The sequence below is a fragment of the Notechis scutatus genome, chromosome 7, assembly GCF_049901735.1.
Source record: "Notechis scutatus isolate UNSWTSFEM ecotype Mainland chromosome 7, rNotScu1.2, whole genome shotgun sequence".
NCBI lineage: Eukaryota > Metazoa > Chordata > Lepidosauria > Squamata > Elapidae > Notechis > Notechis scutatus.
Window position 1 is genome coordinate 458,672 of NC_142015.1, and position 25,602 is coordinate 484,273.

Consider the following 25,602-nt stretch of genomic DNA (forward strand, 5'->3'; position numbering starts at 1 on the left):
TGTCATCCAACTGCGGTATGAATGCAGCCATTATAGTTTGTGAACTGTGGTCCATGGCTTACTCTGTGGTACGAAGCAAGCCTCTGTGGCTCATCCAACCACAGTTCACACAATCACCCTGGAGGAAGAAGGGAGCTGGTACGTAACCCAACCTGTGGCTTTGGGCCAACCCCCTTATGCTCACAGCCACCCGGGAAGAATAATCATCTCCATTACACAAACGGTTTTGCTTCGGGCCCAGCCTGAACCTTTGCAATTCAAGTTTCTCTTCAAGGGAAGAAGCAGGATTGCAATGAGACACAGAGAGCACTAACATTTGCATAAAGAGTTCCTTATTTAATTTATAGTCTTCCTTTAAAAAAAAATACAACAAAGTATTATGAAAAGTGTATTTCACTCATTTAAATATCTATTATCTCAGCGTATTAAGGAAGAAATAACAATCAATCACAGAAATATCTTACATGAATCAAATTAATTTATCCACACAATAAATTAAAATATTAAATAATAACCTTCAGTGCAACATATACAGAAGAAAAAAGTGTAACCTTGGTTAAAAATAAAACTTCAATTTGGCTATGGACCAAACTAAACTTAAATTGTGAAAAAGGACAAAATGTTAACTTGGAGTCAACACACAGAATGGGGAAAAGGCATCTAGTGGCTGATAATTCAGCATAATTCAAATGCACTTAAGATGAAAAAGGGCTCTTTTGCCTTAGCAGAAATCTTTTGTTTGACAATTTTAAACCATTTCTCTCCCCAAAAGCCTTGATACCTCTACGCTCAGCTTAGTGTTGATTAATTCCATAAGTCCGGGTCGCATCAGATTAAACACTGGCTAGCTGAAAGGATGCTGTTCATTTCTAAACAGCACCACACAACAGAAACCCGGAGAAGAGCAGGAGGCTGCCTTCACTCCGCAGAGGCTCTTCCCCCCTCCCCCCCTCCACCCCCTTGAAAGGGGAGACCATCCTGTCCTGGACGGTTTGCCGTTCAAACGATCCAAAGCCCAACCCCGGACAAAGGCCAGGGGAGCCAGGTCTGGTAGGAATCCAGCTCTCCTCCGTAGAGGCAATTCTCCACCGAAAGGCCGAGCTCCTTGGAGTTCCTTTCTTCCTTTTTTACTTTTTTGAGAAACTCCCAATCTATAGACTGGGAAAGAAGGGGGTGGGTTTAAAAACCCAATTATTTCTCCTTTGAGGAAAGTCAGAGAGGGATAGGGCGTTAGGATAAGGGCAGAAAAAGAATCGACCCACTAAAAATAACAGAAGCCTCTGTCAGCCAGACAACTTGAGGAACAAAGCCAATGTCCCCCTTTCATTCCTTTGTCACATGGCCACAAAGTTTATGGCACGAAGCTCCCGTTGGCATGCCAAGTCATCCGTTTGGGGAAATGGAACCTGAAAAATCAGGAGTGTCGGCAAATATACCTTCTTTCCATCAGCAAAGGAAAGAAGGTGAAACTGATGCTTTGGCTTGCATGCAAATCAGAATTAATTGTTGGCTCTCGAAACATTTCTCAGATCTATTACTCTCTCACTTACCTGGGCACAGGTTTCCTTTAAACCTCCATGCACCTGTCAAAGGCCTGGTTCCAGGGCTTCTCGGCCTTCATGAGAAGAACTCGACTCCCAAAGTTCCCCTGGACTCGCGGAAGGCCATCCGGCCACACACTTGCACAGGTTTTCCCAGATCTACCTCCCTCTTGGAGCCAAACCCTTATGTCGTGCCTGTGTGTGTGTGTGTGTGTGTGTGTGTGTCAAAACACGCAAGCACCCACACAATTGTGGAATGTCGTCCCCAGTCCTAAGGAATGTTTGTGACTTGGAGGAATCTTCTATCTCCCGAAACATTGCAATAGTCAGAAATCCCATACAAGCACGTAAACCTAGAAACGGTGCAGCGTTTTAAAAACACCCCTGCTAAAAATGGATTTTTAGTAAACTTCTCATCTAGTTCAAAGGCGTTTAAGTCAGTATTAAAAACAAGGCCAGACGCGCCTCTTCCAACGCCCCATTCCCACCTGCCATGTAACAGCTCAGGTTTCTCGGGTCTGATTTCTTGTGGGAAAAAGGTAGCAAAGCTGCCACCAAGTAACCCGGAGACCCCGGCCGAGGAGGCCAAGGGGCTTTCTCAGCGTGGCCAGGAGCAAGGACTCAGAAGGAGGGAAGGGAGGGCAAGCCCCTCTGCTCTCCTCCGGCTCGGAGAGGCTGGGTGGGCCAGTCTACCCTCCCCCCCCCTTCCCCAAACAGGATACTACAAGACACGGACAAGGCTGATGCTTTTTCTTCCGCAAGGACGCTCGAGGCTGACCGGCCACAGGGAGGCTGGGCTGCTCCCAGAGGCCTCAAGGGGCGCGTCCTTCCGCTGGAGAGGGGTCCAAAGACACAACGGACAGAGGCAAAGCCCTTCAGGGGATGTTGGGTCCCGTCTCCGTTCAACAAACCTTTTCCAAGGCAGACCAGGCACACACACACACACCCCACCCTCGAACAAGCTGCTCCTTTGGTGCTTGCAGTCAAAGTAAAGCTGCCGATTGTCACTCCCTCTCCAAGAAGACTTGGAGATTTGCTGCTGGTCACAAACCACCCTGTAGGTTTAGTCAGAGGCTGCACTGACCAGGCGGCTCCTTCAGGAAAGTTCTGGTGGAAGGTCCGGAGAAGGCCTCAAAAATGGCACCACTCTGGCTTTCTGGTACGTCTCTGGGAACCGTCTTGTCCGTATGAAAGTTTTTCTCAGAATATTGTAGGCCTCTCAGGTACAACTCTGTGCTGTTCCCATCTGGCGGTCTGGTGTTTGTCAGACAACTGCAAAACAAGCAAGGAGGTCAGTGCAGACCAAAAGAAACCTCTGGGTTTTGCCCTGGAAGGCCACACAAGGGGAGGATGACCACCGTGGAGTTTGAAAGGGATTATTGAACAGAATAACAGAGTTGGGGAAAGGACTTTTTTTTGGGGGGGGGACTTCTAGTTAACCCCCCTTGCTCAAGCAGGAGACTAGGCAAAGAGGTGGCAAGCAGGCCTTCAGTCGAGGCCGCCGATTTCCCATCCCAAAAGAACCTCTGAAGGACGTTGGGTGGAGCAGCAGCAGCAGCAGAAGAAGAGGAGGCCGTTTTATTCACCTCTTTCCCTGAGAATTGTTCATTCGGTCTGTTTGGAGGCCTGGTGTTTTTCATGCTGAGTGTTACAAACCAGGATTCAGCCTCTGTCTCCAATCTGTCCCTCTGGGCCCACTTTCCCTTGAGCCAAGCAGGGCTCAAGCAGGGGACGCCACGGATACTCTCCACAGAGAGCCCCCCCCCCCACTTTGCGCCCTCGCCTGGCCCGGACCCCCAGGGCTCTCCCAGCCGGTCTCCTCCTGCTCGAGTGCCAACCTTCTTCCTTTGCCCACGCCAAATGACAGAACCAGGATTTGATTGTCTGAAATGACAAGTGCCAGATTGGCACAGATACGGTGGCTTTACCTGTCTCTGAGTGGCAGCAAGACGTGGCCCCCTTCAGCAGCCCGGTGGGTTTCTCCTGCCTGCAAACCACCGTCCGGCACCACTCGCAGTGCTTCCGTATCCTGCAGCAACTGCAGAAACACACACAATGGTGGGTTAATCAGACGAAGAAGTTTGGGCCAGGAACGGGAATGGCTGGCAGGCAAGGAGGGAAAGGAAGGAGCAGAGAATTGGTTTCCGGAGCGGAAACAATGGGGGGCTTGTTGGGAGGCAGCCCACGTGGCTTCAGCCTGTCTGAACCAAGACTTGTCGGCAGGGTCCCGTAGAAGCTCGGATCCACCCCAGAAATGGACCAGGGTCCCTCAATCTGTCAACGGCATGGAAGCCCTTCAATCCAAGACTGGAATCCAAGTCTTGTCAGCAGCTCTTTGGCTAACCCGATACTGACAGCCAAATATGGCGGACTGACCCCAAAGCCCCCCACCAAGAATTAGGCTCCCCGGAACCCTTTGTCCTCCCAAACCCCTGGAGGAAGCTAGGCTGCAATCCCCCAGAAGCCGCGGCTCCTGCCACGAGCCCTGGCCTGCCCAAGAGAGCTCAGCTGCGCACGGGAGTCCATGCCAGCCTTGGCTCTTCAGGGGCCTCCAGCAAAGGCGGATTCAAGCCGGCCCTCTGCAGAATTATACTCACTGTATCAGGACGCAGACCATGATAACGACAATGGAGGCGACGATGGAAACCACCACCAAGGCAGTGATGGTTTGTTTCTTCTGGGTGTCAGCCACCACTGCCAGGAGGTCGGCGAGCTCGCAGCGGGCACCCATGTACCCAGAATGGCACCTGGGCAAGGAAAGCAGGAGCCTCGTCTTAGGAGGGGAGGGAGTGGGAGGGAAGACCGCCAGTCTGGATTCCAGGCCACCCAGCGCGAGGGGCTTGGAGGGGAGCCAGCCGCACTGCCGCCCAGTGCCCAGAGCCAGGCTCAAGCACCGGCATACGGCTGTTTTGCAGCTGGAGAACCCACCCCTTGCTCAAGCGCTGGAGAAGCGCCAGCCATCCAATCTCCCCACCGCCTCTTTCTATGTGGCTCCATTTCTGTGCGGTTCATCTCTTCGTGTGGAAGAGACTGTGTGGAAGAGACTTCGTGTGGAAAAGACTGTGTGAGTCTTTTTAAATCCTAGGACCATGGAATCACAGGCCGGAAGGGACCTTGGAGGTCTTCTAGTCCAACCCCCAACCCATAGCAAGGAAACCCATAGCAGGAAACCCATAGCAACCCATAGCAGGAAACCTGATATCCTCCTGGACAAATGGTTGTACGGGATGCTATAGTCCAGATGCTGAAGGCAGCGCGGTGGTGTCTAGGTGGTGTTTCTCGGCCTTGTGAACTTCAACTCCCAGAGCTCCCTTGCAGGAGTGGAGGAATCATGGGAGTTGAAGTTGCCAAAATTGGGGGGCCAGGCCAGCTGCAGAACATTGGAGCTGGGAAAGGTGGTCTTGGTTAACAAGCCGGTTCTGCTCCGGCCACAAAGACAGAGCGGGGCCACCTTGTTCAGATGGAGGCTGGGAATCTTGGGTGATCCCAGGAAGCCCCCAATCCCTGGGGGGCTTGCAGGGGGTCCCGTGCAACCAATGTGCAAGTCCTTCTGTGCATCCAAACACACACACACACTGTTTTTCAGGGCAGGGAAAGCAGGACCCGGGCTGCTTCCTTTCTTCTGAGGCAAGAAGTGACCCAAGAGAGGAGGAGGGGGAGGGGTGGGGGGGAGGGGGGGAGGGACAGACCGACAGGACAGATGTTCCAATTGGCGTGTTACCTTTTGGTGCACACAGATACAGTTACCCCTTGCTGAAGGGGTATGACACCCAATTCCCCAGCCACGTTGGGCCTTTTCTGCTCTGGGGCCCTGAGTTCAGGGAACGCCCCCTTCAGAAAGCAGAGGTTCCCAGGAGACCCTCTTCCCCTCCCGCAGGGTCTTAGCCAGCAGGGAGTCCCCCCAGGCCCAGAGGCCTCTTGGCTCCCAGGGCTGCTCCATTTGCTCTCCTCCCCCTCCTCAGCTGTAACTGCCCTGCGCAGGCCTTTCACAAGGCCAAAGCAAACACTTACACGCAAGTAGGTTCTTCTTCTTGCACCAGGAATCTGCAAGTCCCGTGGAAACAAAAGGTGCTGTGGGCATCTGGACAGTTGTTAAAGTGGGATCTCACTGCAGCTGCCATCGGGGGACCTACATGCCCAAAAAGATCGATTAGTTTTCACACCTGCATTCAGGCCACTCCGAGTCTCTTCCAGCCTGCTTTCTGGAGCCAGTCGGCGTTTCTCCAGAAGATTGTCAGAACGTTTTATTAAAGCTTCACTCTATGATGAACGGAGGGGTTTCTTATTACACCCATTTTACAGGCAGGGAAACCAGACCGGGGGAAAGCCCAGCAAGGCCAAACCACGATCCACCTATCACAAGAGGGACCGGGGGAAGCCCCATCAATGGTTCTTCACACAACTCCTCCTCCTCCTCCTCCTCCTCCTCCTCCTCCTCCTCCTCCTCCGCTGCTGCTGCTGCTCTTCTCACTCCATGATCTGCGGCCGGGAACAAACTACAGTCTGCTGCTTATAATGGATTCCTATTTTCAAGTGTCAGCACAATACAAAATGAAGACAGGAATCTAAATTGTCACAGGGCCGCATTTGGGGCACCTGGCAACCTGCTCCCACTTACAACCAGTTGCCAGGCGCCTCCTGCAATCATTGGGAAGCCAGTGGGGAATTGCGGGGCGTTGTGGACGCCTCTCCTCCTTGGGAAGGGGTTGGAAGAGTCGCCTGCCGAGGGAGGCGCAGAGGCCGCCTCCGACGGGAGGAGGGCAGCTGATGTCCTTGGGAGCCGCTCCCGAGAGGCCAGGGCAGGAGGGAAGGAGCCTCAGGCCAGCCAGGAGCGTCTCTTCCTCAGGGGCTGAAAAGCCTCCATGGATTTTGAGGGGGATGATTTTCAGCTCTTGAACAGCAGGGCTGCCCGGTAAAAAGGGGGCCATGTGGTGTCTCAGGGGGGCTTTGAGAGACTGGCGCAGCCATGCAGGAGCGCCTTCCCCTCCAGGGCTGAAAACCCCGCTCGGATTTCGGCAGGCGCCATTTTCAGCTTCCCAGGGTTTCAGCCACCGTGTCCTCCTTACCTGGGGCTCTGCCTCTTAATGACACATATCATCCTTAATGACCACAATCCAGAGGGCCAGGATTGCAGTCACTGAGTGAAACAGTCAAGTGGGCAGTCACGCGGCATCTCACTTAACAACCAATTCACTCAACCATTGAAATTCCGGTCCAAATTGTAGTTGTTAAGCGAGGCCTATTTGTACGACTACTTGTAGGAAAATGACGCTCTAGCCCCCCTCTTGGAAGGCACCATGGGAATTAAAAGCCCGGAGGGAAGGCACCACAGTCCAAGCTCCCCGTTTTCATCCTGCCTGCCTTGAGATCCGGCTACGAGATGCTACTGGAGCAGAAACAGCTGCTGAGCCCAGGAAGGAAGTTGGCCATATTTTTCTCAGGCCGGTGGGCTGAGAAAGAATGCACTGCGATCAAACCACATCCATTTGCAGGAAGAGGCTAATGGAGCGTGACATCAGTCCCAGCCTTTGGAAGCATGTGTCTTGAAACTGCCTTCCGAATCACTTCCATGCTCAGCACGGCTTTCCACATCGGGTCTCCCCGCTGCCCTATCCGGAGCTGCCTTCCAGCCTCCAAGCGCTGCCCGTGGGCACGCTGTTCCCTTGGTGGGCCTTCCTTAACTCCCCGTGAAGCCCTCCAGCAGGTGCAACCAGGTGCGTCATGCAATCACCCCAAAGTTGCACCACGCTTCATGTTTCACGGGAAGAAGCAGCCTGCCCTACGCGGATCCTGAGAACTTGAGCACCGCTGGTGGTTGGCTCTGCCTCCCTTTTCATGGGCCTTGACAACCGGGAGAGGCAAACTTCAGCCAAGCAGCCCTTGGCCAGCACCTGGGCAGCAGCCAGAGCCTCATTCCTGAGGGATCCAAGTTGCAGACCAGAGGTGCTTGCAGTCGGAAATCGCTCCGTGCTCGGAGGCGATGATTTCTGAAGCCCAAATTCTTGACTTACGGATTCCAAGCGGGGTGGGGTGGTGGCATTAAATCTTTTCTGCCGAGAACAACAAAGGCTTCGCTGCGGCCCTTTAAAACTGATCCCATCTGTCGTTTTACTGGATTGATTGTGGTTGTCCCACTCCAAAGGACTCCCACAGCACAAGCCTTTATAGACGGCGGCCTGTTTCATCAGACACATCCAGAACACAACGGGGGGGGGGGTTGCAAGAACCACTTAAAGCAGCTAAGTCTCGGGGTGGAAAAGGGTGGGATGGAGGCAGCCTGTGCCTCGCCCACCACCCACAAGGCAGCCGAGCGAGGGGCGTCCCCAGGATGCCAAAAAACGCAAGAGGGTCGTTACGGCAACCACGGGAGGGGCCTTGACTCTGCTCCCCCAGCCATGGCCGCCTCCCTGGTCCTTCAGGGATGCTTCCCGGGCCCCTCGGCTGCGGCTCCCGGTTCAGGCCAGAGGAAGCTGCACCATCTTCCCCCCTCAATCACGGCCAAGCACCAGGCCTCAAATCCTCTGGTCCTCCCTTCACATTCATCAACAAAGATGCCCCGCTTTAAGGACGGGGACCACCCCACAAGGGGGGCTGCAGTGGGCACAGCACAGGCCCGAGGGGAGACGGGGGAATTCTCCTTTCTGCCCCATGTCTGGCTCTTGCAAGCCAGGGATGGTTTCAAGCGTTCTTTCAGTTCCACGCCAGCTCAATTAAACATGCAGAGGAAATCCTCAACTTCTGACCACGATTGAGCCCTGCAACAGCTGTATGAGAAACGGCCATGGGGTCCCTTTTTTCAGTGCCGTTGTAACTTTCAGTTGTCGAGGACTCCCATAAGGCCCTCAGTCACGCTGCAGGCCGGCCTGGCCTGCTACCAGACCCCAGACCACGATACGTTTGTCACAGCCCTTAACCTAGTTTAACCTCAGCAGTTCTCAACCTTTTTTTCCACCACGGACCCCCTTTAAGTCCCCTTTGTGGCCACAGGACCCCCAAGGCTCAAGGCTTAAATGGTAACATTTCTTCAAGCCTTCGCGGACACCCCCCACCCCACCCCATGACGACATCGCGGATCCCCCAGGTTGAGAAGGGCTGGTCTCCCCTCCAGCTCTTTTCCTCCCAGGCCAGGCAAAGGAATAACACACACACACACACACACACACACACACACACACACACACACCGTCCACTGGCAGGCATGTCTTGGCTGCTCCCATTTTATGTTGCAAAGGGTGGAGATCATCCTCCCCCTCCTCGGAATTGGGAGGGTGTGTGTGTGTGTGTGTGTGTGTGTGTGTGTGTGGGATTCCTACCATGAGAGGTTCCCTTTCGCCTGCCCCAAATGTCCCCCTGACCCTCCCCAAAGAGCTCGCAGTCTGTGTCCCGCCTGCCGTGAGCCCCTCCGGAGATCTCGGCTCTATTTCAAAGCCTCCCATCAAGGGAGAGCAGAGCAGGCCAGGCAGACCAGAATTAATTGAAGCCGTTTCCTGGACCTGGAAGACATTAGACGGCTTTGAGACGGGGAACCTTTGAAAATTGATGGGCTTCCTGGCTTTGGCTCGGGGAGAAGAACCCAAAGGTGCCGAAAAGCCCAGGCAGCAGAGCAACGTGGGGCCATGCAAGGTGGGGGGGCGGGCGGAGGAGGCGGCTAAGGGCCGAGAGGCTCCCCCCAGTCGGAGTTCCTTGGTGGGTGGGGTCAGCTCCATGCCTTCCCTGCCTGACCCACCTGGGATGGGACAACCCTGGTTCTGTAATAGGGAGCTGCATTAAAAGGAGATGCTTGTAGGAGCTCTTAAGAAAGGGCTTCCGACCCATTTGGGGTAGAAAGGAAGAAAAAGGCGAAAGAGTCCAGCGTCAAAATCTGCGGACGAAGCTTAGGCCACCCGATGCTCTTGCACCAGCCCCCCCCCCCCGAGCTCAACCCACCTCACAGGGTTGTTTATGATGGGAAAATAAGGACAGGTATTTGGTATTAGGCATGTTCGGCACTTATAATAGCAATTAAAGCAGGATAAAAAGCTAATAAGTATATAAGGGAATAAATACATCGGCTATGCTCTGTTCACACAGTAAAGGAGCAGCCCTGAGAATAGTCCTGCCGAACACATTCATGCCCTTCATTTCCATGGCCAAACAACTGAGAAACATTAACCATTAGGAGAAACTTTCCGTTCTAGTCAGGTCGAACAGCAGGAGAACTGAAACACAGGGAAGATATAAGAACCGCCGAGAAGAGAGGATCTAAACCTCGGGCTCTTGGCCGGCAGGAAAAACAACCGCATGCATGTGGTGACACCCACAAAACCAGAACCAGTTGACTCCAGAATCCCCTTTCCAGCACCAGCAGCTTGTGCTGCCCCACCACCAGTGAGCTTGCCTGCCCTTCGCAACCACAATTTTGCCAGGGAAGAAACGGACACGGATGATGCAGCGTTGGAGGCAGCCAAGTCGGTGTGGCAGATGCTCCAGTTAGGAAAAGGGGCCCCCTTCCGTTTGCTGGTGGCCGTTTCCCCCTTGAGGAATTGGCAGGGAAAGTGAAGAAAAACAGCCCCTTTGAGGTGGAGGTGGCAGAGCCTCCTCTATTTCCCCCTCCACATCCAAAGTCAAGCTCAGCTGCTAGAAAGGGGTTTTTATTCAACTGCCAGGAAGGCACTGCCCAACGCACACAGGCTACTTTTCAACACGGCGCTGCTGCGTAAATAACCGCGAAGCATGAATTGACCCCTTGCAAGTCTCCAAGGCTGCTTCTCTTTGAACCCGGGCAAAGCATGAACATCCCCCACCTTACACACACGCACACACACCCTACGTCCATCTAGACATGTCTGGGGTTTTGTTGTGCAGTCCCACCGTACCAAGTTGACAATATTTCTGTGGCCCTGGACAGAAAAGTGAAAAGCTGAGAGGTTTATGCCTCTCTCTCAACCGCCTTTCAATTATATCCTTTCATAAAATCCACCAAACCTCAGAGGGACCTCAGGCAGTGGCATAATTTCACACTTATGGGCCACTGTACGAGTCAGGCGAAGCTGTTGCCAAAGAATAAGTGTGTGGGTATCTAGAACCATGCAAGGCAGAGGAAACCTTGGATGCAGGACTGTAATCACCCTCACAGCTGGCCTTTCTCTTCAGGCTCCTTTTCCCCATTTTTCTTCCTATTTTAAGGTACCAGAAGGACTTTAGTATATTCATGTATCTGAGAGTTTCCCACAATAATGTCAACTCTGAAATCTCTGGCAGCTCTGACAATATTTTCCTACTGGTAAACCTCTCAAATGCGCATAGAAGTAGATATAATATCCCAGCATAGCTGAAAACTCAAGGACTTCCTTCCTACACTCGTAGACGTGGTGGGAGGTTGCACAAAGGCTCCATTTTGGCCCGGGCTAGCTCTCCAATTGTCTGTTTTTTATTGTGTGTGTGTGTGTGTGTGTGTGTGTGTGTGTGTGTGTTGACAGACAGACAGACAGACAGACAGAGAGGGAATTTAAACGGCATCTCCAATTGTCTGGATTTCTGGCTTTTGGCCAGAGACTCCGTTTCCCCACCTGAATAGGCTTTGCTACCTTCTGTTACACATTGACTAAGGCTCGGAAGAGGTGAGCCATTATTTGGGCACGTCGTTTGCTGGGTTTCTGCCCACCGTTGCCCAATGGCCTTGCCGGGCTTCGCTCTGCTTCTCCAGACTATGCCAGCGGTGTGTGTGTGTGTGTGTGTGTGTGTGTGTGTGTACAAAGTGGCAGCATCCCACATCTCGCACCAGAGCAAGGAAGTCAAGGGAAGAATGAAATAACCATTGTGCTTCCTTACTAGCCACTGAGGTGCCCCGCCTTACTCGGCAGCTGCTGCACAGCTGTAACGCATCATCAGGACTGCTACTTGATGAGTAACAGAGACGCCACTTCAGCCGAAATTAGCAATTCCCCTTTGATCTGCTGGCTTCTGGCACTCAGGCTCACCCTGTCCAACAACCATGCTGGCCGGAGCAGATTCCGGAAGCTGGTTCTCCTGAGCCAGCAAGCCAAGCTCCATCACGCCTTTCTCATCCAGGTGTTGTCCCCAGTCAGTGGCTGGGTGTGTGTGCGTGTGTGCCACTCTCTCCATCAGTGGGAAGACCCTGGCGTGTGGAAGCCAAAGAAGGCTGGGTTGAATCTATAGGCTCAGAGCTGGGGCAAAGGGGGCGTGAGGGCACTAGGAGGCGGGCAGAAGGTCCTCCCAGCCCAGAACTTGGGAGATGCCTTCAAGGTACCATTTGGGCAAATCCTGCAGGTCAACTGCAGAGTCTGATTTTCCTCTTTAGGAGAGGAGGATGAGGAGCTCAGGGCGGGCCTGAGAAAGACCCTGCCCTGATTTTTCTTCCGCCCACTGCGGACCCTCTCCCGTTTGCCACACTTCCAACTGCAGAACCAGGTGACTTTTAATGCCCATAAACTCCAGGCAGTCTGGTCACTGGAAAGGGATTGTGGGCACTGTCATTTAATGCACTACTACGTTCCCTCCCACTGCACAACTGTATTTCCCACTTCGCTGACTGTTAACTTGGGCTTAACAGGACAATTTGTGCTGCCAGATGTTGCAGTGACTGCAATCGAGTAGCAAGTAGCGGGAGACACAGCAGCCCCGAGAAGCTCCTGCCAATGAAGAGAAGGGGAGGGGGGCTGCTCAGCATATGGTCAAGAAATGCACCAATAGCACCATTAGCTTAATGTTCTGCGAGGAACTCTACGAAAGCTGGTGGCTACTTCCAAACTCTGGGGTTTTTTTTCTCCCTTAAACGTTCCAGATGTAGAGGCCCACCATACGGACAGCAGGAAAGATCCTGATGGGAGGCAGGAAGCTGCCTTCCCGCCTCCCCTCAGCTGTGCCCTAAAGAAAACTTCCACGGCCACCCAGAGAAGGGACACACCACTGCCCCTTGGAATCACCAGGGATCCACTGGAGATGCCACTTCGTAGCGTCCTAGAATGACCGACTGGAAAGGGGCCACGGAGGACACCGAGTCTTGTCCCCTCCTGAAGGACCCCCAAATTATCAGCCTTCCCACAAAACGATTCCTGGCTTTGCTTCCAGCAAAGAGGTGCCTGTCCCCTTCCTTGGTCCCTGATCCTCCTGTTCTTATTCGTCTAAAGGAGTTGGAATCCTCTTCCCCTGCCTTGGGCCCATTGTTCTCTGAGGTGAGATGAGAGATCAGCCTTCTCGGGGGTCCCCTTTCTGGATCCTTCGACAATCATCTTTTTCATCAGGCTAAACATTCCCGGATCTTTCAAGCTCTCCTGGCCATGTTCACTTCAGTTTCTCTGAACCCTCCTTAAAATGTCAGGCCCAGCAGAACCCGGGCAATTATTTGAGTGAAAGAATAACAACTGCAGCACGCTAAAAGCAGAGCCATCAGCAGCAGACACATGTTACCAAGTGTGTGAAGGGCGTGCCACGACGGAGGCAAACCTACAATTAAAACCAAGCTGAAAGAGAGGAATGCCGCTTGTCCTTGGCCGCCACATAGCCGGTGGTCATTTTGCCTGGCAGGAAGGAAGGCAAGGAAAGAAGAGGGTAAGGTGGCCCTGGATGCAGCCTCCCTGGTTAGCAAAACGCTCCCAGAGAAACGCCGGTGGAGCCAACGCTGGCACCAAATGCTACTCTCAGCAGCATCAACTGGAAGCTGCCAAACAAGATGCCACTGAAAGCGGCTGTGAGAAAAACCAACCACAGAGATGTCTGGAGCCACACCTGCATATTTGAGCAATTAGTAAGTGGTGCCCTCCAAAAGTATGTTGGAGAAACCGCTGCCGGAGTCTGTTTAGCAGGGATCAGGGAGATCGAGAGAGCCCGTTGCTCAAGAGTCTGGGGGCGAGCGAGGACACGGAAGCCCTTTCCCCAAACGAAACACGGGAAAGACTCACCTGAGCATCAGACCAATCTAGAGAGGTTGCAAAGGCGACCCCTGGATCCCTTGCTTTGCCCCGCCACGGAGCCCCCAAAGAGCCAGCCTCGTCTAGGCCTGCTTCAGAGTGGCTGTGTCATGGGGGGCTGGCTGCAGAACTCTCGGGGCCCCATTCTGGCACCGCAGCATTTGAGACCCATGGACGTGGGGCACTCTGGCGCATGGCCAGGAGTTCTCTGGCAACTGCCGGACACGCGTCCTGAAAGGCTGCAATCGAACGCTGAAATTGTGGGAGGGGACTTTAAGCAAAGACCCTCAAAAAGAGAAATCCCTCCAGGAACAGCAGTAATCGCCTCAGGAACAACACCCCACGCTGGCCAAGAGATGAACCAAGGCAGAAACAAAAGAGCACCGATGGTCCCTGATTCATAGCCATACATTTAGGGACCCCTCAAAGTTACAAACGGGCCTGAAAAAAGCAACTTGGGAGTATTTCTCACACTTTCGACTGCAGGACGATTCCCACCCTCACATGTTCAGAATTGGGGGGCTTGGCAATTGGCAATTGGCCTTGATGACAGGTACAGGCTCCTGGGGTTCGGTTGTCACACCTTCCCAGGTGGCTTCTGACAAACAAAGCCAATGGGAGACACTCACTCAGTGACTGCAGTGATTTATTTAACTGTGGCAAAAAGGTTACAAAACTCAGTTAACAAAGGCCTTGCTTAGCCACAGAAATTTTGGGCTCAATGGTGATTGGTGTAGTCCTTGGCTTATGACGACCTAGACTAGTCCAACCCGGCCCAAGGCAGGAGTCCTTACACCCTCACAGTCAAATGCCTGTCCGGTTTATTCTTGGAAACCTCCCGTGATGGAGCCCCCCCCCCCAATTCCGGGAGGCCAGAGGTCCCACGGATTAACTGTTCTGTCACTTTCGGACCTCGGGAGCCGAAGGGGATTGTCTGGTTCAGGTGCTTGCTAAGAACTGAGTTCCCCCAAGAGGCTGATTCACAAACAACCCAACCCCACTGCAATCTAGACCAGCGGTCACCAACCAGTCAGCCCCCCAAGCACGTGGGCTTACAGCCTTCCCCGCTTGCAGGTGGCCACAAGCCCAATCCCCCTGGAAGGCCTCTGGCTAGGCAGGGCCCATGTCCTCCGTGTATCCAAGCCCCAGAGTGGCTGATGCTTGGGAGATGCCCTGACACAGCCCCACCCAAAGATAAGAGCGGTCGCGGGTGAAGTTTGAAGACATTACATCTTGCGATGCAATAAACTCACCCCTCAAGGCTGCTGTTGTGTTCTCTAAGGCATGGCACACCGCCAACAAAACACCTACAAGAAGAAAACATCCAAGTTAAAAACAATCAAGCAGCTAATTGGAAATTACACATTGACTTTTAAATTTTGATTGTATGACATCACATTGTGGCAATGTATTTTAAGAGCTGTTATTTGAGTCTGTTAATGGCCAAACACAAGTAGAATTCTGGGAGTTGAAGTCCACATATCTTAAAATTGTCCAGTTTGAAAAATGCTGTCCTAGAGCAAGCCCACCGGACAGAATGCCTATTTCCGCATCTACCTGTAGCACGTGGCAACTCCACGGCAAGCTACACGTTCTCTTCCTTTGAAATACTGGCGAGGGGGAAATTATATCGTCATTCAGCATGTGAGCAAATCCACTTGAAGTCCAAACAGCGGCTCTTGCTGTGACTTACTTTCCAAAGTAGCCTCGTATTTGCAAAACCAGTATAGTTATGAATGTACTTTGCATACATTCCAACCATTTTTCTAGGTCCCATTTGCAGGAAGAAAACAGACTTGAATTTCAACTGGGGAACGAGCTGGACTTGAGGGGAGGGAGCGAGAGAAGAAAAAAGAGAAGAGGTGTGTCAAGAGCTGCTACCAGTAGCTGGAAGCCGCCCTCCGTGGCAACTTGCTTTAGGACCTCCGCCCCTTAGGCGCCACCAGACCCCTGGCTAGTGAGGCTACCCACTTTTCGCACAACCAGAAGCTTTTAAAGGGGAGTTTTTCAGCCTTGCAACTTTAAGATCTGTGAGCTTCCACTCCCACAATTCACAGCCAGCAGGCGGCTTTTAGTAGATTGCTGTTCTATTGCAATTTGGGGGTTGGATATCTATCGATATTTATACTTTGCTCTGAGGATCTACTTGAAGTGCAGACATCTTAAAGTTGCGGAAAGTTGAGAAATGCCGCTCGAAAGAATCGGAGAGGCCGAGACTCAAGACTCTCCCCTTTCCAGTCACACACTGAGGGCTATAGAAATCCTATCACAATATTTGTTTTCTTCTCCACCGAAGTCTGTAAGTCTATAAACGGAACGGTCGGGGGAAACCCAAAATGTTGCCATCCAAGCCCCAAGAGCAATTCCAGGTAAGGTCCTTCTCCTCCCCTGGAGGAAAAGTATTTATTCACCTGACCTTCTCAAGCACGGAGGGATTGTCCATGTCAGGGGTAGACGTGGATCTATTTTCCTTCCCCCCCCTTTATAAATGCTCCGACCGGACACCCAGAGTTGGATCTTCGACAGAACACAAAAAATGTGGCCTGATTTGAGGCCACCGAAGCAAAAACCCGAATCTTCTTCTTCTTCTTCCCAGGTCCTCCCTCCCTTGCTGGACCCCTGTGCAATATATGCAGCTGCCGCAGTGGCTCTGAATGCAACTGTTGTGAGAAACTGCCCTTGCAACCCCCCTCCCCTGGCAGAGAGGGACCTGAAAGGAGCCCCCAAGTGCGAGTCCCCCAAAAGGCAAACCAGGGAAAAAGCAGCTCCCACAACGGCCGCCGGAAAACCAGTAGGAGCAATCCAGCCTCCTAAGCTTGCCCAATTCAGGTCCTGAAGAATTCTCTGCTCAGCCAAACTCCAATCCTTAAAAATTCGAACATTTTAAGAGATTTTGTCAATGACTGAAGGAAACTTGGCTAGCAGTAGCCGGGCCCCAGCTTCTGCCGTTCGAGAAAGGGGCCTTCTCGTTTATGGAAGGGCTTGGCCTGCAGGTGAGCTCAGGGCCAGCCTGGCGTTGCCTTACACCGAGTCCCCTCCGACAGGACCGCAAAACAGAAACCGGCGAGACTCCATGGTGGAGGAGAAGGGAGAAGAGCAACACATCCATCGTCCAAGCAGACCTATTCTGGTTTCCGTCTGGGGAGTAGAAGAGCCGTTTCCACGAGGGTGTGGGCAGGGCTGGAGAACTTAGCCAAGGCCGCAGGGTTCGGCTCCGGCTACGCTGCCCTGGCATAAAAAGCTGTACTTTGACCCCCTCCCCTCCCTGAAATTCTATGCCAATGAGTCACAGTGAGATGGCAGGGAAGGAACCAACACCCCCGGGCCGAAACCCTGGCCTGCACAATCACGTTGCGTTTGTCGGCTTCTGGGAAGAGGGAACCGAGGCGCTGGCGGCGCAGAGATTCATGCCCCCCAGAGGGCTTTCAGTCGACAGCAGCAGGGAGCACGTTGGCACCCTTGGGAGGGAGGGAGGAAGGGCTCCCATCCAGCCACCCACCAGAGGACGGGATTCCAAGCGAGGCCAGCAAAGCCCAACCCTGGGAGGAGCAGGGCAGCCTGCAAGGAGGCCTGAGGGGACCCGACGAGAGAGGCTGCAGGCAGAAAAAGGCCGCCCTCCCTCCCTCCCTCCCTCTGCAGCCTGACCCAGGGGAGGCCTGCACCGGCTGCTCCATGGGGGCAGAAAGCCAAGCCAAGGGGGACCCACCTGTACCTCCAGCCACTGGGAGAAGGAACCGAGGCAGAGAAAACCGACAGCAGAAAGAGATCAGTTTGCACAAACTTTCTTGGGAAGGGGGAAAGGGCCCACGGGGCGCATTTTGCACAAGGTGTATAGCTGGGAAGAGCAGAGTCCACAGGTCCATAAGGCTTTGCCTGCCACAGTTCTACAGTACGATGTGCCAGGCTCAGCTATAGGTACCTGGAATCCAAGGGCAGGAAGGGGCTTGGAGGCCCTCTAGTCCGCCCTCCCCCTGCCCGGGGCAGGAATTCCCCTCCCCCCCCCAAGGCAAGGGGCTGCCTGGCTTTTCTTTGAAAACCTCCCAGGATGGAGCTTCAGCGAGACCCTCCGTCCTGCCCTCCCCTAAGCCTGGTCTCTGGATAAAATGCAGGCAGCCCCGGAGCTGCATGGGTGGGTGGGTGGGGCGCCTCCCCTGACTCAGCAGAGGGATCCCCTGCTGGAATGGCCGGCTGGGCTTCCCTGCTTGGAGGGATGAAACTGCGGAGGGTCCTTCCCGGGAAGCCCCAGGAGCCCCTTCCCCATTCAGCAGAAGGGCTAAAATGTCTCTTTCCAACCTGGCCTTAGCCCCCCCCCCTTCCTCCCACCCACCCCATGGAGACCCCCAGAATTCGGATCCTGATAGAACAAGCTATAAAAAACAAAGTTCACTTCGATGTTTAAAAACAAGCCACCTTTCTGATGGCTACCTTCTTTATACACGACCCCCAATCTCGGTTAGGTTTTCCCGGTTTAAAGGCTGTGTTTCCTTCTCAAGCCAAGGCTGATTGGGCCACAAAGAGGGCGGCCAGATCAATGGCAGAGCAGGGCCTTCAACCCTCACGCTGGCACCTCTCCATTTCTGAAAAGCCACCCGGGGAAGATATGGAGCCTCCTCCAACTTAGGTGGTCAGATATACAATCCCTCTGAGCAGGTATCTCCGTGATAAGAGAACCTTATGCAATTGCAATCCCATGAGGGTTAGAAGGGGACCCAGTTAGCCATTCATGCCAGATTCCACCCTGAAGGGCATCCATCGTGTTTCGCTTCAGAAACTCCTGAAGGCCCCCCCACCCCCCCACCCCACCCCCGTGGCTGGAACTCAGCAGTCTGGAGCAAAATTATTAAGCAGCGTTGACTCTGATCTGACACACCACACAAGTTCCAAACTTTCTAATGGGTATAGGCGGCACATATGAAACATAAAGCGAGGCGTAGCCTCTCCTCTTGATATCAGTGTCAGAAGATGCTCAGAAATGGAAAACGATGACTACACATTTCTAGATTTCTTGGGGAAAGGGTGTGCTGCTAACCCTTGTCCTGGACATTTGAGTTTTGTTCTTTTTACGCCTTATAACAGTTGCATAAGGAAGGGACAAAACATCGTGTTCCTCTTTTCCTTGAAAACTAAGGAAGGAACTACACTTTTCTGCCCTGGACTGGAGCCTGGAGAGAACATGTATCTGATGTGGTTGCAACTAAAGATGCAAAATGATGCAGTGTCTCAGTTTGTCACCACGAACGTCCTGTTTGGGGGTGTTCTATAGGAAGAACCTCTCCAGCTTGGACATCGTCCCCCATATAGCCAGCACCAACGGGAGCGGCAACGCAGGATGCCAGGTGAAGCAGGAGCAAAGAGCTCCGCAATCATGGCCTTCGTGGCATCTCTCTACACACCACAACAGTGAAACAAGGGGAAAAATATTTCCCTCCCCTTCCTCTTTTTCAGACAAAGGGGCACCCTCTTCCTGGCCTGAAACTTTAGACTCCCCCCCCCCCTATTTCTTCTAATCAGGCGGCAACTTTCACAGAGGATCATTTAGAAAAGACAACACAGAATACAGAATCACAGAGCGGGAAGGAACCCTGGAGGTCTTCCAGTCCAGCCCGCTGCTTGAGCGGAACACCTTATACCGTCCCTTCCAGCCCTATGTTTCTGTATCATAGAATCGAATCGTGGTCAAATAGTTAATCTGGAGGCAAGTCGTTCCACTGGTTAATTGTTCTCACAATTATCAGGAAATTTATCCTTAGTTCTAGATTTAATCTCTCTCTAACGATCTTCCACGCATTGCTTTGTGCCCTCAGGAGTTTTGGGGAATAGGCCGACTTACCTCCGGCAGCCCCTCAATTATTGGAGGCCACATTATGCCAGTGGTAGGATACAATTTTTTTACTACTGGTTCTGTGGGCGTGGCAGGAGAAGGATACTACAAAATCCCCCTTCCCTCTCCACCCCACCGCCCTGCTTTCCAGCTCCGTTCTCCTCTGCAGGGCAACCAAAGGAGAGCCAGCCAATCAGCTGGGACTCGATGGGAGGCCGAGAAGAGGTGGGCTTGGCTGGTTCTCCCAACTACCCCAAATTTCCGGTCCCGGTTCTCCAGAAGCGGCTGAATCCCACCTCTGCGTTATGCCCCCTAACCCTCCCCTTCACTCGGCTGGAGCGACTTCTCATCTGGTTTGGCCTCCAAGCCTTTCTCGTCTTCTCTGCATCCTTTCTAGGGTCTCGGCCTCTTTTTCTCTGTTCCTTTAAACTCTCTGCCACATCATCCAAGCCATCGCTTCACAAGAGAAGATCGGAAAACGCACAAAGGCCAGAGAGCCGAGGGTGGTGCTGACAGCCCCCCCAAACAGCATTAATACAAGGTGGCTGCTTCCCCCAGAGGCTCTGAGGGGCACTTCTAGGCCGTGTCTTTGGGCCGCCTTCTTCTTCTTCTTCTTCTTCTTCTTCTTCTTCTTCTTCAAGGCAGTAACTATGCAGGCAGCTCACAGTCCAGGGCAGGTGCCTGGGTGTAGGTGGAAAGGAGTCCTCCAACCTGATGTCCGAAATAAAATAGCAGGCGAAGAACAGCAACCACCCAGAAAAAGGACTTCGGTCCCTCCATTCTGAGGCCTCCCCTCAAGGTTCCCCGAGGCCAAAGACTCTCCCTGCCCTGTCCCAAAGCGGTCTGCACCCCAGGGGACCCGGCTGCCCTCTTGGCTTCCCCTTGGAGCTCCACCGGTTGCAGGGGCCGGAGCACCAGAGAGGCTCCCGGACCTGCCAGCACCTGGCAAAAGGCCCTAATTTGCTTGAAGACTCCAGGGAGCTTCTCCTGAAAGGCTCCGCCTCCAGCCAGGCGAGCTGCCTCTTCCGCAGTGTTTAAGATGGGTGGACTCCAACTCCCAGAACTGCCTCGACACCCATGCTGGCTGGGGAATTCTGGGCATTGGAGTCCCCCCACCTCAAAGGCCCTGAGATTGAGAAACACCGCTCTACAAAGCTGTGAAAGAAGGCAGACGGAGGGCCGGTCAGCCCCCTCCCCCAACTGTGGAGCCCAGCAGCTCCTGCCCTCCCACTCGCGAGGCTGATAGAAAAGGGGGGCCCATGGGTGCACTCGGCGTCCCAGCTCCAGGCAGCTCCCTTTAGGGTAGTCAGCGAGAGAAACCGGGCAGTTTCGGTGGCAAGGGAGAATCTGCCAGCCAAGGGCAGCCGGAGTGGTTCATTCCGGGACTCTGAGGACCAGAAAAAAGTGAGCCGGAGAAAAAGGCAGGATTCCCACAACAGGTTTTTCAGCTACGCTTCCTCATAGCCAGAATCAGGAATGGTTCCTCTGTTGGAAAAGCAACAAGCAGTGGTGTTCAAACTCCTGGCAAACTTGAGAAGCAGTGGAGAAAACGTCCTCCTCCCACTTGTCAAGATATTCTTTTCTAACACAGATGAAAGAAGTTCCTTAAAGAAAATTGAAAATAAGCCCAAGCCGGATCATTACAGGTTGCTCCCGTTTCCTCTTGCCCCTCCTGAGGCCCTCTGGAGCTGGCCCTGCTGGAACTCTTCCCCCCTCCCCAAAGAACGGACTCGGGTAATAAGGGCCTGCTCCCCCCACGGAGCTTTCTCCCATCCCAAGCATTCCTCCACTCCGGCACAGCTGGAAGCAGCCTGGCCCTTGGAAACACAGCTGGAGCCTCCCTCTCGAGTGCCGGGGGTCCTTCCTTGCAGAGGGGCGTCCCTGTCTAGCCAGAGGCCTTCAAAACCTCCTCGCAGCCTAACTGTGACTTTGGCAGTAAGAAGTCGGAGGCGTTGCCTTGAACTGCTTAGTATACGGCTGCAAAGACGAAGTTACTCAGACTTGAACAGTAGTCAAATTGCTTTAACACCTGCTCAGCTGAATGAGATTAAGAGGAACCAGCCAATTCCAGATAGTCCTCCTCAAATAATCAATTTGACATCTATGCTCTACCCTTGAACCTTTCCTTGGACTCCCATATGCAGGGGTTCTTTATATGTCTCCTCAATTTCCTAATTACTGGATTGTCTGAATTCGTTTGTCAAAACTGGGCCAACAATTTGGGGAGAACTCCACCTGGCTGCTGAAAAGTAGAGCTTGCGGCCCAGGAGAGTCAGCCAGCAGAAGAGGACAACTTCTTTGCAAGTTCAGGCACCAGAACCCCGAGACGCGGGGACTTTAAGGACGAGTTTGGCTACCTATCGAACAGAGGACGGCACAGCGAATGGTGCACAGGAGAGATTATTTCGGCAGCACCTGTAAAAACACTGCTGGACCTGGCAGGGACTTACCTCTGCAATAATGGTTAAAGAGCTAGAGACCAAGAGGCATCTTAGAGCTGGGCAGCTGCTGCATCTCTAGAAAACACCTGTTCATCCATTTGTAATACCTTAAAGCAGCCATGACTTTCCCTAGGATGGCTTCACTGCCCGCTGTGGCTGAAGGGCCACACCACAAAGGTGTGGCTGCATTAAGGTGTTGCAGGCAGGTGCCACATTCCTGCTCCTGCACACAAGGAAGCCTTTGCAGAGATCAGACTGGGGTCCTCCCAGCCCTGCTGAGAACTAGAGGGCTAAGGTGAGAGGGACCCCCAAAGTTTGCAAACCAACACAAGGAGAGCCCGGTTCATTCTCTCGGCGGATTTGTGTCCAACAGAGCAGATGCGAAGATTTCAACTCTCAGAATTCTGAGGTTGATACACACCGCGAGAGAGGAGTCCAACCGCTTCCAACGAAGACCCCTCTGCTTGGCCTTTAAGAGGGGGAAGGAAAACGATGGCGCTCTCGGGATACCGGAAGAGTCCCCCCCCCCCCAGAAGAGAGGGAGCACTTGCACTGATTGGAAAGCAAGGCCTTCCTTGGCCGTTGTCCGGCTTCTTGCTCACCCAGGCATTACCAGGAGACAAGCGGGAAACCTCCTCCCAGAATGGGCCCTATGCTATGAGATGAATGCCTCCCTCCCTCCCTCCCTCGAAAGAAGGTGCAGCCTCTTTATGTAACAACTACTGAGCAATTCTAGCTCTAGAAAAACACACACCCTCTAAGAATTGCACCCAAACAATGTCGCAAAAGCATCTGGTTGGATCTACTGCGATGGGGTAATCTGCTCAGGAGGCGATGGTGGTGTTCACACTCCTGGCAGCTCTTCCCACAGAACAGCCCAGCACTCCTCGGGGTACGAGCACGAGAGCCTCCAGCGTTGTGCCCGGGACACGTTGGGAACACAACTCCCCAAATTCCAGTAAGCACAGCCACCCTGTCTGGAGTCGGAGGAAGCGGAAGCTGGTTTCTATCATCTGCTTCTTAAGGAAGATTCATCAGATGATTATCAGGCCTCTGTGAACAGCCCGTTGCTGACAAATAGTTTTCAAATACTTGAAATATTTGAAGAAGCCCAGCCAAACCTCGTCTGGGATGGCTGTCACCCAATGATGGGTGAACCTGGAGCTGGTGAACCTGTGTGCCCATCTGAAAACTGTTACACCACCAAAAAGACCTTTGAATTCCAGAACTAGACCAGCTTCATTGTAACCATGATTAGCATCGTTCCACATCAATATCCTCTGGAAGACAACCGGCTTCCCTCCAGACAGGCACAAGCAGCCTGCTGGGGGCCACGAGCAGAGGGCGTTAAACTTTCCTTTTCTCCCCAGGCCTTGCCTGACGGCCCCGCTCTGCCCATCGGCAGCCATGATCGGGGCTTGTCAACAAAGCAGCATTCTCCAGCTTGTAATTTTGCAGCCAGACCTGAAATGTGTTGACTCAAAGTAGTTCCCACTTAATTCAAGGCACTTAGGAAGGAAGCAGGCTGATAAGTCCGCGTTCGGGATGCTTAATGAGGGTGCCCGGAGGCCAGGGCCAGGAATTTCTCAACTGCATTGCTCTCCTACGTCCTGTGCAGGAATGGCATCACTGTAGTGACTCAGGTCAAATCTATTTTTTTTTGTTGAAAGCTCCTTAAGGGAGAAGTTTCCAAATTATAAGGAAGGAAGTTTCTAAAGACAAAACTATAAAAAACAAAAACAAAACACAGCCAAACCCTGGAAGGAGGAGAGCTTGCCTAGAACTGGGCAGGGCCACCCAGGGCACGTTTGGAAGCTCTGCCAGAGCCCAGGCCGTCCTCGGGAAGACTTCCCCGGCTCTCAGAATGGGCTGCCACCCTAAAGTCCAGACCCTCCAGCGGCACAAGTGGGGCACGGCCATGGGGATCCCCAACCACCCAGAGTCCCTGGAGGCAGTTTCTGCCTTCCCGATGCAGTGGCAGCTCCCCAATCCCAGGGAGATCTGAGGGGCTGGCTGGAGAATAATGCCAGCTAAAGCTTTGCGGGCACGTGCCAAATGCGCCACAGCGTTGCAGGGACATACCTGGCTTGACCTGCTGACTCCAAAGGGTTGGAGAGGCTGGGAGACTGGGGGGGGGGGTGTTTCTCTACTGCATTTTGGGAATTTGTCTTTCTTCACACCTTCATGCCCTCAAAACTCAGCTCTGAAAGCAAGGATTTCTTTTTCAAGACTGGAGGGATCGGAGCTCTTGATTCCCTGTCACATTTCCCCAAACAGCCCCTCTGTAAATTATCCAGCTATTTCACATTTTTAAAGAGAGTAAGTAGCCTGGACAGCAATGAGGGGCAACTGAGAAAGAAACACTCCCCGGTTTGCAAAGTTTCCTTAGAAGGCCTTGAAGGGGAAAAAATGACTAGGCGAGGCAGAGAAAATGATCAAGAGCGAAACTCTTTCCAATATCAAATAGTTCAATTGAAAAATGAAGATCAGCCTCTCTCTCTTTCTCTCTCAGACAGATACTGGAAGCACAAACCTCGCACGCACGGAGAGGTAAATAGTCGCAGTTCACCTAGAAGCCAACTTGGTGCCTACAAATCCGCTACGGAGGGCCCCAGATTGCCAAAGGCTGGGAAGCTGCTTTGAGCGCAGTTCCCCCTTTCTTGAAAGAAAAGCAGGTAGTCCTCATCGAGGAGGGCGAGTCTTAGCTCCGCTTCCCGGTTTTTCTCCTGAACCCCGGAGCTCCCCAGCCTGGCTGCTTCAGCCGAGCCACCTCTCTCTCCCGGGCGGGCGGGCGGGGCAGCGGAGGCCTGGGAAGCCGAGGGGCCCGAGCGGAGCGGCGGCTTCGGCCGAACTTCCCTCGCGCGGCGGGCGGGCGCACTTACCGAAGGTGAGCAGGGCGAGCTCGGCGGCCGCGCTGGCCATGGTGCGGGCGGGCGGGCGGGCGGGCGTTGCGGGTCGGGAGCGGCTCACCTTGTCAGCCCGTGTCCGGCTGCGCCGCCGCCCAGCATGCCGAGAGCGAGGCTTCCACCTGCGGCTGCGGACGCTCCGCTCTGGCCGGCCGGCCGGCGGGCGGCTCGCAGGTGTGCGCTGCGCCCCGCCCCGCCCCTCGGCGCCCCGCCCCCTCCCCCGCCTGGTTGGCTGGCGCGCCCAGGGAGGCCGGGCGGCTGCAGAAGCGGCGGGGACCGACAGGCGGCGCCCTTCCGAACTGCGCCTGACACGCAAATGCGCCGGGGGTGGGGTGGCGGAGGGCGCCCATCTCGTCTGAACGCGCCTGCGCGGGTCTCCCGTCCGGAAGGGGGCTTTCTTTTCTGTTTCGGATAGTTCGGTTTTGTTTTCTCTCCCAGTTCACATGCGCGTCCTGGACATCGTCATCCCCCCGGTCAAGCTGGTTCCTGCCGTTTGTTGAGAGCCTCGCTTACCTTCCCTGGAAAGCCCTTCCTTCTTCTTCTTCCTTGCGCTTCGTCCCGTCCCAAACACCTGGAGTTTCCCCTCCGGCCTCTTCTTCATTGAGCCCATGAGGCTGTGGGACTCCGGAGAAAGGCTCCCCTGGCATCCTGGCCTCAGCACCTTTACCTGAGCCAGGGCCTCTCACCTGGGCCACTTTAAGCCGGCTGGGGAATTCTGGGAGTTGAAGTCCGCCTAAAGGCTTAAAGTGGCCCCGGTTGGAGACCCCCCATCTAAACTGGTTACATGTCATCAAGTCTCCATCCAAAAGGCCAAGATTTTCCTTTTATAGACCAAACTCGGATTATGACCGGAAGAAATCCTTGGCAACATCTCCACTTGAGAAACCGGCTCCTTGAAATCCTCCTCCTCCTGCTGGCACCTGCTTGTGAAAAGGATCCGAGCCTTTCAGAAAAGGGGCTGCAGTCTCCCCAGTTGCCATTTTT

General features: G+C 53.6%; 1 protein-coding gene across 1 annotated transcript; it reads right to left on the reverse strand.

The window, feature by feature from the left end:
* Positions 1–318: 318 nt before the first annotated feature.
* TGFA (transforming growth factor alpha) lies at positions 319–24,807 on the reverse strand. The gene is made up of 6 exons (XM_026684749.2): positions 24,595–24,807; positions 14,704–14,757; positions 5,553–5,670; positions 4,139–4,288; positions 3,470–3,579; positions 319–2,813 (listed from the first exon to the last, which is right to left on the reverse strand). The coding sequence occupies exons 1-6, from the start codon at positions 24,632–24,634 to the stop codon at positions 2,806–2,808; spliced, it is 480 nt and encodes a 159-aa protein (XP_026540534.2). The 5' UTR covers positions 24,635–24,807; the 3' UTR covers positions 319–2,805.
* Positions 24,808–25,602: the final 795 nt, after the last annotated feature.

What these genes read in the sequence shown, in the direction of transcription:
- TGFA (XM_026684749.2), bottom strand. Translation starts at nt 24,634, where the DNA reads ATGGCCAGCGCGGCCGCCGAGCTCGCCCTGCTCACCTTCG. An exon ending in GCTCGCCCTGCTCACCTTCG is followed by an intron (nt 14,758 to 24,594) that starts GTAAGTGCGCCC and finishes TTCTTCTTGTAG; the next exon opens with GTGTTTTGTTGGCGGTGTGC. An exon ending in GAAGAAGAACCTACTTGCGT is followed by an intron (nt 4,289 to 5,552) that starts GTAAGTGTTTGC and finishes TTCCTTGCCCAG; the next exon opens with GTGCCATTCTGGGTACATGG.